The sequence below is a fragment of the Guillardia theta genome (assembly GCF_000315625.1).
Source record: "Guillardia theta CCMP2712 unplaced genomic scaffold GUITHscaffold_210, whole genome shotgun sequence".
Lineage (NCBI taxonomy): Eukaryota > Cryptophyceae > Pyrenomonadales > Geminigeraceae > Guillardia > Guillardia theta.
The window spans coordinates 41,831-55,220 of NW_005434466.1; the positions used below are offsets into that span (position 1 = coordinate 41,831).

The 13,390-nt window shown below is 52.0% G+C and overlaps 4 protein-coding genes across 4 annotated transcripts; 2 read left to right on the plus strand and 2 right to left on the minus strand.

The window, feature by feature from the left end:
• Window positions 1-4,312: 4,312 nt before the first annotated feature.
• On the minus strand, window positions 4,313-5,200 carry GUITHDRAFT_47804 (hypothetical protein; the record flags this gene model as incomplete). The annotated part of the gene is made up of 2 exons (XM_005819700.1): window positions 4,313-4,445; window positions 4,818-5,200. Coding segments are annotated over 2 exons (516 nt in total), but the record flags the coding sequence as incomplete, so codon positions are not given.
• A 2,205-nt stretch (window positions 5,201-7,405) lies between these two features.
• GUITHDRAFT_166617 (hypothetical protein) lies at window positions 7,406-8,512 on the plus strand. The gene is made up of 2 exons (XM_005819701.1): window positions 7,406-7,687; window positions 8,188-8,512. Exons 1-2 carry the CDS (start codon window positions 7,438-7,440, stop codon window positions 8,466-8,468), a joined length of 531 nt encoding a protein of 176 aa, XP_005819758.1. The 5' UTR covers window positions 7,406-7,437; the 3' UTR covers window positions 8,469-8,512.
• Window positions 8,513-9,037: 525 nt separating this feature from the next.
• GUITHDRAFT_156239 (hypothetical protein) lies at window positions 9,038-10,613 on the minus strand. The gene is made up of 5 exons (XM_005819702.1): window positions 10,507-10,613; window positions 9,716-9,799; window positions 9,565-9,639; window positions 9,296-9,514; window positions 9,038-9,235 (listed from the first exon to the last, which is right to left on the minus strand). Exons 1-5 carry the CDS (start codon window positions 10,604-10,606, stop codon window positions 9,168-9,170), a joined length of 546 nt encoding a protein of 181 aa, XP_005819759.1. The 5' UTR covers window positions 10,607-10,613; the 3' UTR covers window positions 9,038-9,167.
• Window positions 10,614-12,044: 1,431 nt separating this feature from the next.
• GUITHDRAFT_121041 (hypothetical protein) lies at window positions 12,045-13,364 on the plus strand (the record flags this gene model as incomplete). The annotated part of the gene is made up of 6 exons (XM_005819703.1): window positions 12,045-12,166; window positions 12,359-12,410; window positions 12,527-12,595; window positions 13,004-13,123; window positions 13,218-13,276; window positions 13,325-13,364. 6 exons carry the CDS (start codon window positions 12,045-12,047, stop codon window positions 13,362-13,364), a joined length of 462 nt encoding a protein of 153 aa, XP_005819760.1.
• Between the last annotated feature and the right edge of the window lie 26 nt (window positions 13,365-13,390).

Below are 13,390 nucleotides of genomic sequence, written 5' to 3' on the forward strand. Positions count from 1 at the left end.
GAGCACGGCGGTCCCGCTCTTGGCCGAGGGCTTGACCGTGCGGATCTGGAGGGAGGAAGAGGAGTCAGTGGTGATCGTCTGCCGGTAGAAGTCGAGCTTGGTGACGCGGACGGTGAAGGGGATGCCGGAAGCGATCTCCTTGCCCTCCATCACCAGCAGCAGCTCATGGAAGGTCGAGGCCACGCAGGGCCCGTACGAGGCCGTGTGGCCCTTCCCCGTCGGAGAGCACAGGATGACAGCGTCCTCCTCCTCGGAGTCAGACACCAGCACAGGTTGCACTCCATCCCACAAGACTCCTCCTCCTCCTCCTCCCGCCGCGTTCCCCACCAACGAGTTGCCGTCCAGTCGAGCCGTGGTCTTGTCCAGGTATAGCGCTCCTCCGTCCTGACTGGCGCGGTTCTCCTGGAGCAAGCAGCCCTTCATCAAGAGGGAGGAGGAGGCCTCGGCCGACAGAGCTCCTCCTTGACTCGCTGAGTTGGACAGGAACTGCGACGACTGGATGAAGGCGACGGGCTTGGACAGGACGGTAGGGAAGTACTCGAGCGCCTGACTACGGAGGTGGATTGCTCCTCCTCCCTGACTTGCCTTGCAGCCTTCAAAGCTCGACTCGTACACGCTCATGCTCGACCCCTGCAGCACCATCCCTCCTCCGCTCCCGCTGCTCGTCGACCCCACGATCCTGACTCGTAGCAGGTAAGCGCTCGAGCCCCCGTACACCTGGATGCTTCCTCCGTCGTCGCTCGTGTCGCAGGCGCTCACGCTCGCGTCGACGAGGTTGAGGTGAGCTCCGAGCCCGAGCACGCGCAGAGGAGCCTCAGGAGCGTCGCGCAGGCCCTTGCAGACTAGGTCGACGCCCTCCAGCTCGATCCCACTGCATCCTCGACTCGCGTCGCACTCGATGCGCGCGTTGCCCAGCATCTCGATGGACCTCATCGGGGTTTGACCCGCAGCCGCGCGGCGGAGGGAGGCGGGAGGGGCAGCAGCAGCAGAGCCCTTGATGGAGAGGTAGCAGGGCATCCAAGGCTGCGAGCACAGGGAGACGGAGGTGCGGATGCTGCGACAGGTGCTGACGTCCTGGCAGGAGCTGATGCTCAAGGTATCCCAGTCGGTAGACAGAGCCAGGTCGAGGACGAGAGATCTCGAGGGCTGTCGCTCCTTGGGGAGGTCGCGGGCAGAGATCGAGTACGAGCTGGACAGGGTGAAGACTCTGCCTAGAGCGGAGGAGATGCCGAGAGCGATGAGGGAGGAGCCGGTGACGCTGTCGTCTCTTGCGAACCACCTGGTCCATACCAGCTTGTCGAGGTCGAACGAGTAGAGGTCCGCAAAGGTCTTGAAGACCATCCCGCTCGCTAACCCCCCATACACGAACAGCCTCGACCCCTCCACCATCATCACCGCATTCAGCCGGGAGGGAGGCGAGTACGCCTGCGTCTTGGACAGAACCGTCCACTCGTCGCTCTCCAGGTCGAAGCGGTACAGCCAGTCGTTGGTTTCATGCGTCGACGCTGATGACGTGTCACGAGCAAGCAGCAGCAGGAGAAGAAGAATCTCACATATGTAGGTGCTGGACATGTCTTGAAGGTCGATCTTGTAGCCTCCGAAATGATACACATAGCGATCTGTTGCCGCTATCGAGTGCACGTACTTGTTGGGAGCAGACTCGTTGCTGTAAACATGCTTCCTCCACAGCTTGTCGGTGACGTTGAAGGTGAAAACACCTCTGCCAGATCCTGACCAAACTCGTTAGAGCCCATGGAGCTGACAAGAACAACACAAGACAAGCTCTGAGTGAGTCAACGAGCAAGCATGCGCCAGAGAACAACGGATGCGACCATGTAAGCTCTATCACCTCTGGCGAACTCATCGAACTGAACCACAAACAACGACTTGGAGCTCGCTGTCGCGTAATCGTTCTCAACTAGGGAATACAAAGCGACCAAAGGAAGCGCCTGCAGCTCCGAGATGATCTCATCCGTTACCACGGTCTCGATCTCACTCCAAGCTCCATCGCCTCCCAGCTTGAAGATAGTCGAGACGTTGCTCATCGACAGCGCGTACAGCTCATCGTTCCACACCGACAGATGCGAGAACGAGGTCTGGCTGCTCGCTTCCCGCAGAGTCGTCCATGACAAGGAGTTGACATCGAACCTCGTGACCCGCTGATCCTGAGGGTCACAACCGTAACCGTAACCGCAGACGCCTGACAAGAGCAAGTCAAGCGCTAGACCCGCAAACTCCCGTCAGCCCCCGCACCTTCCAGCACGACCAGCGAGTCTCGCCATCTCGTCAGCGGGTTCAACGTCCCTCCGAAGATGCTGTTGTCGATGCTGTAGATGTGGAGTGAGCCGGCGGGGTGAAGCGCCTCCCCAGAGTTGAGCAGAGACTGAGAGGCTCCAGCAAACACGTCGAAGATGATCATCCCTGTTGACCCGCGTGAGCACATGCCATGTCAGAGGCTCCGCACCTGCGCTCGTTGTGCTGTAGGCGAAGATCTTGCCGTCCTCGCAGGAGCTGAAGCGATAAGTCTCCGTCTCGTTGGTCAGGAAGGCTTCTTGCGCCATGCCTGCCACCTCCGCGTACGACAACCCGAACTTGATCATTGCTGGCGCACGGTCAGCATGACTCAACTTACGACCAACACGACGAGATACCGTGAAAGGCGAGGTTGTTGACCGCAGCTCTGTATTCCGTCGCTCGATTCAGCAAAGCGTTGAAGGTGTCCGCGTCGTCAGATCCTTTGAACAAAACGTTCCATGCCGTCGTGTTGCGGTTGCTGCGGTAAAGAAAGTAAACGTCATCGGCGGTTGTCACCATACAATATAGCTTGTCTTGGAATGACATGAAGTCGGTGTAATCGAACGTGCCACCAGTGATAGATTGAAACTTGTAATCATCTAGAAACGTCTCTTTTGCCCATGCCATGGTGTTGAGGTCCAGTCGGTACATGCCTAGATCCGAGTACAACCCGATCAGGAACAAGTCTGATCCACAAGCTGCTATCTTCTCAGAGCCATCGAACTTTATAGGCGGCTTGGTGCCGGTCATGAGAGATGTGTAGTTAGTCCATGTCATGCTCGACAAGTTGAGACCGAAGAGCTCCTTGTTGAGCACCTGAGATACCGACAGATCTGAGAGGACACGCACCTGTCACAGCCCCACCTCCTCCCTCCTCCCTTACCGTAGTACCCCAGGGCCAACACCGAGTCGCCTGCTCCCGCTATGGCATACCGGAACCCGCTCTTTGGGTTGACCCCGCCGAACTTGTTGGTGAAATCGCTCCAGCTCTTGGATGCTGGGTCGAACACTTGATAGGCCGCGTCCGAGTTGAGAGCTGCCGCTGACCTCAGCCCATACAAGAAGCAGCAGCAGCAGAAGCAGGTCAAGACAAGCAAGACGAAGAGAGTAGGGGAAGGGAGTGGAGGAAGAGCTGGAGGGAGGGCAAGAAAGAAAAGGGGAAGAGGAAAGGGGAGGAGTAGGAGGAGGTGCATGAGCACGAGCATATCTCACAGTGAAGCCTGCCGTCCACGCACGTCATGCAGAAATTCGTCAGCGTCCTTGAGTTGCGCTTGTAGGAATTGTCGAGGGTGACCCAGGAGGGAGTCTTGCCGCCCGAGCTCGGCACATACGACTGATACCCCGACGACTGGAAGACATTCGCCATGGATGATGAAGCAGTATCAGTTTGAGTAGTGCCAGATGAGGTTGTATCCGTGACATCTGTAGTAGGAGGGTTCGTAGCAGTACTGTCGGTAGTAGAAGGGTTCGTAGCAGTACTGTCGGTAGTAGAAGGGTTCGTAGCAGTACTGTCGGTAGTAGAAGGGTTCGTAGCAGTACTGTCTGTAGTAGAAGTGTCGGTTGCCGCAACGTCAAACGATCGATTCGCAACGGCGCTAGTGACAGTGGCAAGACCCTTGACAGCAAGCTCCTGATTCAGACGCTCTACTGTGAACGTCTTGGCACTGTAGGAGCTGTCAAAGATGATGTCCGTTGAAACATTGACACCCCCCGCCAGCAGGCGTCGACCTGACGATGGCCCCGTCACTTGCAAGATTCTGACACTCGACCTGGCAACCATAGCCACGAATGCAACGCTCTCAACGAAAGCTTCTTTCATAGCCTCGAACTGCTCTAGAGTTGTCTCAAGGCCAAACACGTACGACACTGCTTGCACTTGGCATAGCTCTACAGCACTGGAATATCGAGTCTGGGCAGGCCACGCCTGGTGGTAGCATGTGATGTCATTGTACATCAAGTCGATCTTGACGGTTTGTGTCTGGTTCATGAAGGCGATGGCCGGCAGGTACGTGAGTCGATTGAAAGAGAGATCCAGATCTTCTAGATTCGACAGCTTGTCAAAGATTCCCATCGGCAGACTTGTCAGACCATTGCCATCCAGCGATAGCGTCGTCAGTTTGGTCAGCTTGTCAAAGATTCCAGCTGGAAGGCTCTGCAACTTATCATTCATACGTATAGAAAGATACGTCAACTCTGTCAGCTTGTCAAACGTGCTCGCTGGCAGTCGTTCTACTTGACAGTCACGAAGAAACAAACGTGTTAACCTCACGAAGCTGTCAAAAAGTCCTTCTTGGATGCTTGAAAGCGCTACATCATACAGATATAGTGAGTCCAGCGTATCAGAGAGATTCTTCAGGTCTGCACGCTGCAAAAAGCTACCATCGAAGTTGTCTAGAGTCAGGAATTCAAGAATAACTAGTTTGTCGAAGAAATTCTCCTCAACACCGCTCTGACCAGAAAGAGAATTGTTGTTCAAGGACAAGCTCCTCAATGACATCAAAGTGCTGGAAGGAATGCTGGACAGCATGGCCGTATCAAGACTTAGGTACATCAGTTCAGTCAGCTTCTGAAAGAACTGCTGAGGTACGCTTGAGACGATTTCGTTGCTGTCGAGCGTGAGGAAGCTCAATGTAGTGATGTTGAAAATTTCTTCAGGCAGCATGGTCAGCTTGTTGGAAGCCAGATACAAACTTGAGAGGCTGTGAAGATTCACAAAAGCATCGGATGCGATGCTGGATATTTTGTTGTAACTGAGATCAAGTGTCCACAATGCAGATGTTTCTTCAAACAATCCAGAGGGGATGGAAGTCAGATCATTAAAGCTTAAATAAAGAGATCGCAAAGACGTACATCCTTGGAAAGCTGAGACATTCACCAAGTTGATTGATTTAGAGAACAAGTTAAGGAATGTGCAATCAGTGCCACAGGCTCCCTGTCGACTGAGAACTCCCGAGTCAGAGACAATGAACGTGGCTGTAGCTCCGCATTGAACTGATTGTACTGCTCCTGCCCAGTTGACACAGCAGGAGGCCAGGAGCAGCAGCAGCAGCATCATCCTCTTCCTCCCTCCCATTGGCGGGGATGGCTATGGGCTGACGGTAGTCACAGAATAGGCCCAGCTAAGGCCTAGCCAGACTTCTATGTTAATCCAGCTGCTGTAGTAAACTCAGTACTACGTGCTTATCGAAATGGAGTCTGTTGGATGATTAAGTAATGTATTCTCAGTACTACCGATTACAGTAGTACCACACAAGTCGGATCATTGTCATTGGCACTATCAGTGGTTCACATGAGCCATTCGGGGACTTCTTTCACTTATCACGAGCTGGGCTGATCAGTTCATCTCAGTGACCGTCACGTAGTAGCGCGGCTCAGCGGCTGGCGGCCCGCCGGGCCGGCCCCGGCCCCGGGAGGTCAGTGGCCGTGACCGGGGGCCGTGACCGGCCGGGGGCCGGCCGGGGGGCAGTGACCGTGTCACGGTCACGGGTGCCCGGCCGCACCGTGGGAGTGGAACTGAGCCGCCAGAGGAGCCTCACGGCCTTCCCCCCGGGCCCTCACTCGGATGGTCACTCACCGTGCTGCCTCCTCAGTCACCGGGCGGCGGCCCCCCGGCTGGGCCGCCGCCGGCCCGGCCCGGCCGGGCCCCGGCCGGGCGGCGGCCGTACTAGAGGCTATCCTTCTGTCGGACGTGTAGCGGACCAGTTCACAACCCTAGTTCTCCTCAAATGACCCCCTCTTAGATCATGCCTTCAAAGTTCTGTGGGTGGGTACATAGGTACCCCCAACCCCCTCGAATCATTCGTCTACGACTGCTCCACTCTAGGGAGTCTTAGGACTTTGTATACCTAGGTCTAGGTGTCTAGGAAATATGCATTACTACCCCACATATTTCCTCTTATTCCACCACCCCTTGCCCCAAAATTAGACTAGGGGCCCTACCCGTCATTCCATGACCGTACCCGCTCATCTTGGACATTCTGATTGACTACCCCAGTAATAATCGAAGTACCCCTGTGATAGTGGTGGTTATCTCTACCAGACTACGGGTTAATTCCATGCAATTTCCAAGTCACCCCTTGTTTTCCTTTTTCCATTGCGTCCCACCCCCTTCTTTGACAGATGACCTACCCCTCCGGACAGGTGACCCTCCTGCCATCTTCTCATGCCAGCGCCTCCTCCTACTTTTTCCGCTGTCGTTATCGCTGCCGCCCTCCCCCTCCCCTTTCCCTCATTCTCTCTCTTCCTCCTCTTCCTCCTCTTCCTCCTCTCGTCCTATCTCTATAGGCCACCCTTCTTACTGAACGCTCTTGTCTTGCTCCCACTGTTCAGCTTGCCCACTCGGGCTTGACTATCAATAATTTCACTGTTTTGTTCTTCTGAACCTTCAGTTGTCTACTTCCTCCATCGTTTCCATCTTCCTTTAATCTGACCGTCAGTCATCCATGACTGGACCTTTCTTTGAGAATGATACTGGTCCCTTGTACCTTGTGTTGTTGATGTATCTGGTGTTGTCAACTGTACCTTGTGTTGTTATTGGTGAGTAATCTTCAAACGCATTCCGTATTATCTCTCTCGCCCATTCCTCGAATAGACTGAAGCAGCTTCCCTCCCCGTCGTTAATTCACCAGCACTGATGACACACCAGAATCATGGCTTTTATGTGTAACAACGTGATAGGCTCAATGATTTGTTCTTGTTCGACCCGAAAAGCAGCTGAAATGCTACTACACAAAAATCAACATTACTCATTCGATCTTGTAAAGTTACTGACTGATTGGATTCTGCGCGCTAGATTTGTGTGGTACTGTTGTTCTGCTCTGTATTTTGCAAAGAATAATCACCGTTGTCAATATTGCTCTGTCTGTACTTTGTATTTTAATGCTTTCAAGTGTGCTGGCCAAGGATGAACCTTAATAGTTTTCTTGTATCCAAAATTTGCTTTGCTTAGCTCTTGTAGCGATTCTTCGTGTATTAATCCAGCGTATTTCGTAGTAGTAAGGAAGAGCGAGTTCCTCACTCGCTTTTCACCAGCAATCAATGTTCTCTGTTTAACTTTCGTCTCTTCTCTTTTCTTCTGATGCTACACAGTTGCTGATCGTTGAATGCGTGCAGGTTCTTTGTTAGTACGAGCGAGCAGCAAAGATGAGTTCAACAGACTTCTACTCTTACGCGTGTCCTGCTGGAGCTCCTTTCTTCGGCTACTTCGGCGCGGCCTCGGCCATGGCGCTTGCTAACCTCGGAGCAGCTTACGGCACTGCCAAGGCAGGCGCAGGGATTTCAGGGATGGGAGTGACGAGACCGGACCTTGTGATGAAAGCTCTGATCCCTGTGGTCATGGCGGGAGTTGTTGGGATCTACGGACTTATCATTGCCGTTATCATCAGCACCAAGAGTGAGTCATGCCCCCTGCTCTGCTCCTGCTAGCCTGCCTCGTAGTCCTTGTCCTCTTGCTCCTCTGCTCCGCTCCTCTTCCATCTCTCGTCCCCTCATCTTCGCTCCCTTCCTTCCTGTTCGTGCTCGTTTTCCTCGTTCTCACCTGCAGTGTTTACCCTCGTTCTTTCGTTGTAATGCTACTGCATTTGTTGTGTTTCCTGCTCAGTGATGGATTTTACTCCTCTCTTCGAATCCCCTCTGTAGCAGCTGGTCGCTTTGATATCTCTGTCGGCTCCTTTTCTTGTGTTCCTTTTGTATTCTATACTTTGACTCGCAAGCTCGATTGTTGTCCATTCTTGTTGCCTCTCTGGGTACTTGCCGTTCCAGTGTACAGTCTACTTTTCTAGTCTCTATCGCTCTCGCTGCATCGTAACCAAACTCTCTAAGCAGCTCCAACAATTGACCTTACATTTCTTGCCCTCTGACTTCCTTCATTCTGATTGACTATTTGTTTGCCAGTCCGTGCTCCTGTCCTCGTCAGCGGCTCTTACAAGCCCCAGTACACCATCTTCGGCGGAGCAGCTCACATGGCCTCCGGTCTGGCCGGGGGATTTAGCGGACTTGCTGCCGGCATAGCGATTGGCATCGTTGGGGATATCGGAACGAGAGCCCTCGGGCAGCAGCCGAAGCTTTTTGTAGGAATGATCCTTATCCTCATCTTTGCGGAGGCTCTGGGGCTCTACGGCCTCATCGTGGCGCTGATCTTTTCAGCCTCCCCCATCGGATCTTGTCCGGAGTAGTCTAGTGTTAAGATGGAACATGCGAATGAACGGTAGCTTGCAAGACTTGAGCGCAGGTGGTTCTAGACGGTGACCTGAAGAGCGACGTAGGAGGCTGACGAAACGGGGAAATCCAATATCATGTTAAAAATTTGGACCTCATACCGAAAGTTTTGGGAGGAAATGTGGAGAACTTGTTGTTCTAAACTGCTCAGGTCGACGTGACAGCAAGATCGCTTTGTTAAGATCGTTCACTTCAACTGTCGTTATTTGAGAGAGTATGCCGATAGCATTGAAACGAGGTCAAACAGGAGGAAAGGACAAGTAGGAGACACAGGGTGAAGTGTATGCCTAGCAGAGAGGAGAGAGGGGAGAGGAGGAGAAGGGAGAGGAGACCAGAAGACAAGAGAAGCCAAGAAGATAGAGGAGAACAGAACAGCGAGTAGAGAGGGGAGAGGAGGAGAAGGGAGAGGAGACCCGAGCAGAGCAGAGAAGCGAAGACGATAGAGGAGAATAGAACAGATGAGAATAGAGGAGAATACATGAGAGCGATGAGAGGTGGGGACTCCGGGAGGAGAGAGGCATGCAGTACAGTATCTGACACTTTAATATGCCACGAGTTAAATCTCTATTAATAATGGCTGAGAGGGGATGGGCGGCGACTTGCCGTTGTGAGACTTCAACAGACAGAAGAGCAGGGAGCGAGTCTCAGGCTTCTGTTTATGCGGAAGGGCAAGATCCTCCTCCTGACGAGGACATGATGAGGGCGACGATCAGCCCGTAGAGACCTGAGCCAACGCATGAGCACAAAGAGGAGGAGGGCGAGGAGGAGGAAGAGATCAGCGTACCGAGAGCCTCAGCGAAGATAAGAATAAGGATCATGCCAACGAAGAGCTTCGGCTGCTGGGCAGTGGCGCGAACACCAGCGTCTCCGACAATGCCGATGGCCATACCAGCAGCAAGACCGCTCAAGCCGCCCGTGAGGCCAGAGCCAAGGTGACCGAAGGCGGAGAAGAGGGTGTACTGGGGGGTGACAGCCTGGGAGCCGCCGCCAACAGGCTCCTTGACTGAGGGAGGAAGAGAGTCAGCAGGGGAGGGAGGAACAGCCAGCTCTCACTCTTAGTTCCGACGACAACGGCAATGATGAACCCGTAGATTCCAATCACACCAGCCATAACCACGGGGATGATGGCTGCACATTGATAAGAAGCTGAAACTACCTCCTCCTCCACCACGTCCTCATGCACAATCTCCTCCTCTTCACTCACATTTCATGATGAGACCAGGGTGCATGACACCCATGGAGCAGATGCCAACTCCTGACTTGGCGGTGCCATAGGCGGCTCCAAGATCTGCAGACACATCACCACATGCAAACCGATGGGCTCCTCAGGATGTCCGCATGCATTACAACAAATGAAAGGTGGAGGCAAGCAACATTGACAATTCAGTGTATCATTTTGGACAATTCAGTGTATCATTTTCATCATTTTCCAGCCGTTCCACAACTAGGCCACCAGCTCACTCTTATTTTTGAAGTTCTAAATACCCTCCAGTCTGAAATACCTTGTAGAGATGTTGTGATTCAGGCCTCAAAGGTAATTGTCTTTCTTCCTCATACTGCACCTACAGCCTCCACTGCACCACGAGAAAATTGACACTTTGAGATACTATCTTCCATCTTGATCGTCTCATGACTGTAGATGCAGAACCGACTGTCCAACCTACTGTTTTCATCTTCTATCTCTCTTTCATACAAAGAAATGAAATCATTGTGTGAACAAACTGACTTGCACTATCCACATCAACCACTGAGCACGAGAGAATGTGTACTTCATTCCCACCGCCAATCAACATCCATCGTCTTACAACACCACATGTATAGCATGAACCATATCTACATCTCAACGTATTGTAACATTGGTCTCAAATATTACGCCCTGATCACGTGGAACACCGAAAACTTGACTAGGACAACTCAACACGCACTGCATTTTACACAGTTCAAACATCATCACAGAACCTCTCAACATGCCCTCACTCCCAACTGATCACTCACTTGCAAAGATGAGAGCAGCTGCTGCTCCCATGTAGCCGAAGAAAGGCGCCGACGCCGGACATGCCTCCCCGAAGTTCTCTGCTACCATAGCTGCGTTCATCGTCCGCGCTGTCACACTACCCCAACCGGTTCTTTTCCTATTGATTACCCCACCCATCTAGGGAATAATCCCACCCCCCTACTACACCACCCCGCATTTTTCCTTGACCATTACCCACCCTTGTTCCGTTAAGCCATTCACCCGTGCTTGAGAGCTGCTGCTCCCCACTACCCCCTTTGTACAGATTGATCTTTACAAAGTACCCCTACGTTTCCCAAAATATACTGATATAAGTACCAGTTATATTCGTACCCCACCCACAAATTCCACGCTCGAGGGGGCAACAGCGATAACCCCTACCACCTTATTATAGAATACTCAATGTTCACCCCTCCTAAGTCCTGAAGAAGTACCCCTCTTTTGGCTTCGTTCCCCGAGAATAGGCACAGGCGTCGGGAAGGGGCATAGACAGCAGATTTTTAGTACCGAGAATTTATTGGTACAAAGACAGGTACAAGAAACAACATATTTATGATATATTGCTAGAAAATATAAAAAGAATATGTTCATTATTTAGTCATCAATTAATCAATCTTGATTTTTTTTTGGTATTTCTATTGACTTTCTTGTATTTAGTTCATTCAGTACCAAGTTTAATATCTTAAAAATAATATTTGAGAAACATACAAAACTCCTCATAAAATTGAAAATATACTGAAAGATTTCATATTGGAAAATCTAAATGAAAACAGTGGACCTCATCTCCTCATGAACCAAGATTGTACGTTACATTTTCCGTTTCAAAACTCCTTGCTTTTTATTCCTGCCAACCCGACTTCTAATGACCCTACCCACCCATGCAATCAACATATACTACCCCGTTATCATACTGATTTCGAGTCTTCTAGTACCCCCTACTTTGACTACCCCACCCTCATGCAACAGAGTCCTTTCGGTTGTTAGTTGAGTGACGTCTGAACTTTCAACATGCTGCTAAACTCCCCCCCGCCCCTCTCCTCCCTCTCGTTCTTCTCCTCTCCTTCTCCCTCTCGTTCTCCTCCTCCTTCCCTACCCCCCCTCGTTCTCCTCCTCCCCTCCTCCCCTACTCTCGTTTACGTCCTCTTTCTCATCCTTAGCACCATCACTCCAGCAGCTTTCGAGGCTCCCTCCTCTCACCAGTTCCCCTCTTGTCTCCTTCCGGCTGTGTCCGGACTCAGGAAAATCCGACCCTCTGTTCCCCAGTTGCATCCCCATCCTTGATCCAACGTGTCGTTAAAAAGGTCTCGCAAGGTTTGCAGCTTCTGATCACTGTGTGCAGGGCAACCACAGGGTGTAAAGAAGAAGCGCTACATTGTCACAGTCGACCTGTCTCGTTCTTGTGAGCGTGTGAGGTTGGGGCACTATCAAGAAGACACTTGTTGAGGGCTCTCAATCAAGCGCCCCCCCCTTGTCCTTCCTTTCCTTCCTCTCTTACCGTCGAGCCACCAACATCTGACAGATGGCGACTACTCATAAGGGATCGTCGACGCGGAGAGATCTGAATTATCCCGACCCCTTAAATGGCATCAAAGTCATGATCGAGTTTGCGAGGCCCTCGCATGACATTATGATTGTCAACGTGTAAGTTAATCGAAAGACGTGACATGAGGTGGTGGTCGTTATGCTGCTGCTGCTGCTGCTGCTGCTGCTGCTGCTGCTGATGATGATGATGATGATGATGATGATGATGATGATGATGATGATGATGATGATGATGATGATGATGATGATGATGATGATGATGATGATGATGATGATGATGATTATGTGCAGAACATTCATGAATCAGAAAGCGAATGCGCTCACAGATTTCAATTCCACGCCGGTAACCCAATTCAACGAGGATCAGGAGGATGGAGAGTTGGGAGGGAGGAGATGAATGAGAGAGGGAGGAGGGAGAGGAGGAGGAAGTAACAGATTTTTGCTGAACGAGCCCTCCAGGTTGTTCCGGAATATGTGGATGTTGATGCCAGTGGATTTGCGTCGAACTTCCTGCCAGGAAACAACCAGGTGAGAAGAGGGGAAGGGCACGCAGAGGGGAAGGAGGATTAGGGGAAGTGGAGCAGGGATGGAGGAGGAGGAAGGAAAGGGAGGGTGTGTTTCTGAAGGCAGCCTAGGGTTTCCTGCAGCAGAAGATTACAATGAAGAATAACGCCATGACAAATGGGAAACCTTTCAAACTCCAGGTGAAGTTGTCTCCTCTGCTGCCGCTGCTACCGCCTCCACTGCCTCCGCTGCTACGTCCTGATTCATCTGCCTCGTCCCGCTCCGTTCTTCTCCTTGCTCGAAGGCTCTCCTCGAGATCTGCTGACTTTGTCGTACCCTGCTGCAGCTGAGACTTTCCTACGTCGATGGGGGTCAGCGAGGGCAAGTTTCCTTCGAGGTGAGGCTATGGTGATGGTGATGGTGATGGTGAAGGTGATGATGATGGAGAAGAAGAAGAAGATGATGATGATGGTGGAGGTGGAGATGGAGATGGTGGTGGTGATGGTGATGGTGAAGATGATGATGATGGAGAAGATGATGATGATAGTGATGGTGATGATGATGATGGAGAACATAATAGTGGTGGTGGTGGTGGTGGTGGTGGTGGTTATGATGATGATGATTTGATCATGGGTAATTCATTCAGGTGCCCTCTGTATCATCGCCAGCCAACACGTTCGCTGGAGCCGTTGAGCAGCCGCAGAGGTGAAGGAGGAGAGGAGGAGGAGATGAAGGCACTCATATGATGTTCAGGGCGGGAGCTAAGTGGGCTGTGGATTTGATGGATCGGTGAGGAGGAGGGGAAGGGGGAACAGGAGG

Coding starts and splice junctions, on each gene's coding strand:
- GUITHDRAFT_166617 (XM_005819701.1), top strand. CDS start 7,438: ATGAGTTCAACAGACTTCTACTCTTACGCGTGTCCTGCTGGAGCTCCT. Junction 7,688..8,187: donor CGTTATCATCAGCACCAAGA/GTGAGTCATGCC, acceptor TTTGTTTGCCAG/TCCGTGCTCCTGTCCTCGTC.
- GUITHDRAFT_156239 (XM_005819702.1), bottom strand. CDS start 10,606: ATGAACGCAGCTATGGTAGCAGAGAACTTCGGGGAGGCATGTCCGGCG. Junction 9,640..9,715: donor CCCTGGTCTCATCATGAAAT/GTGAGTGAAGAG, acceptor ATCAATGTGCAG/CCATCATCCCCGTGGTTATG. Junction 9,236..9,295: donor TATCTTCGCTGAGGCTCTCG/GTACGCTGATCT, acceptor GCGTTGGCTCAG/GTCTCTACGGGCTGATCGTC.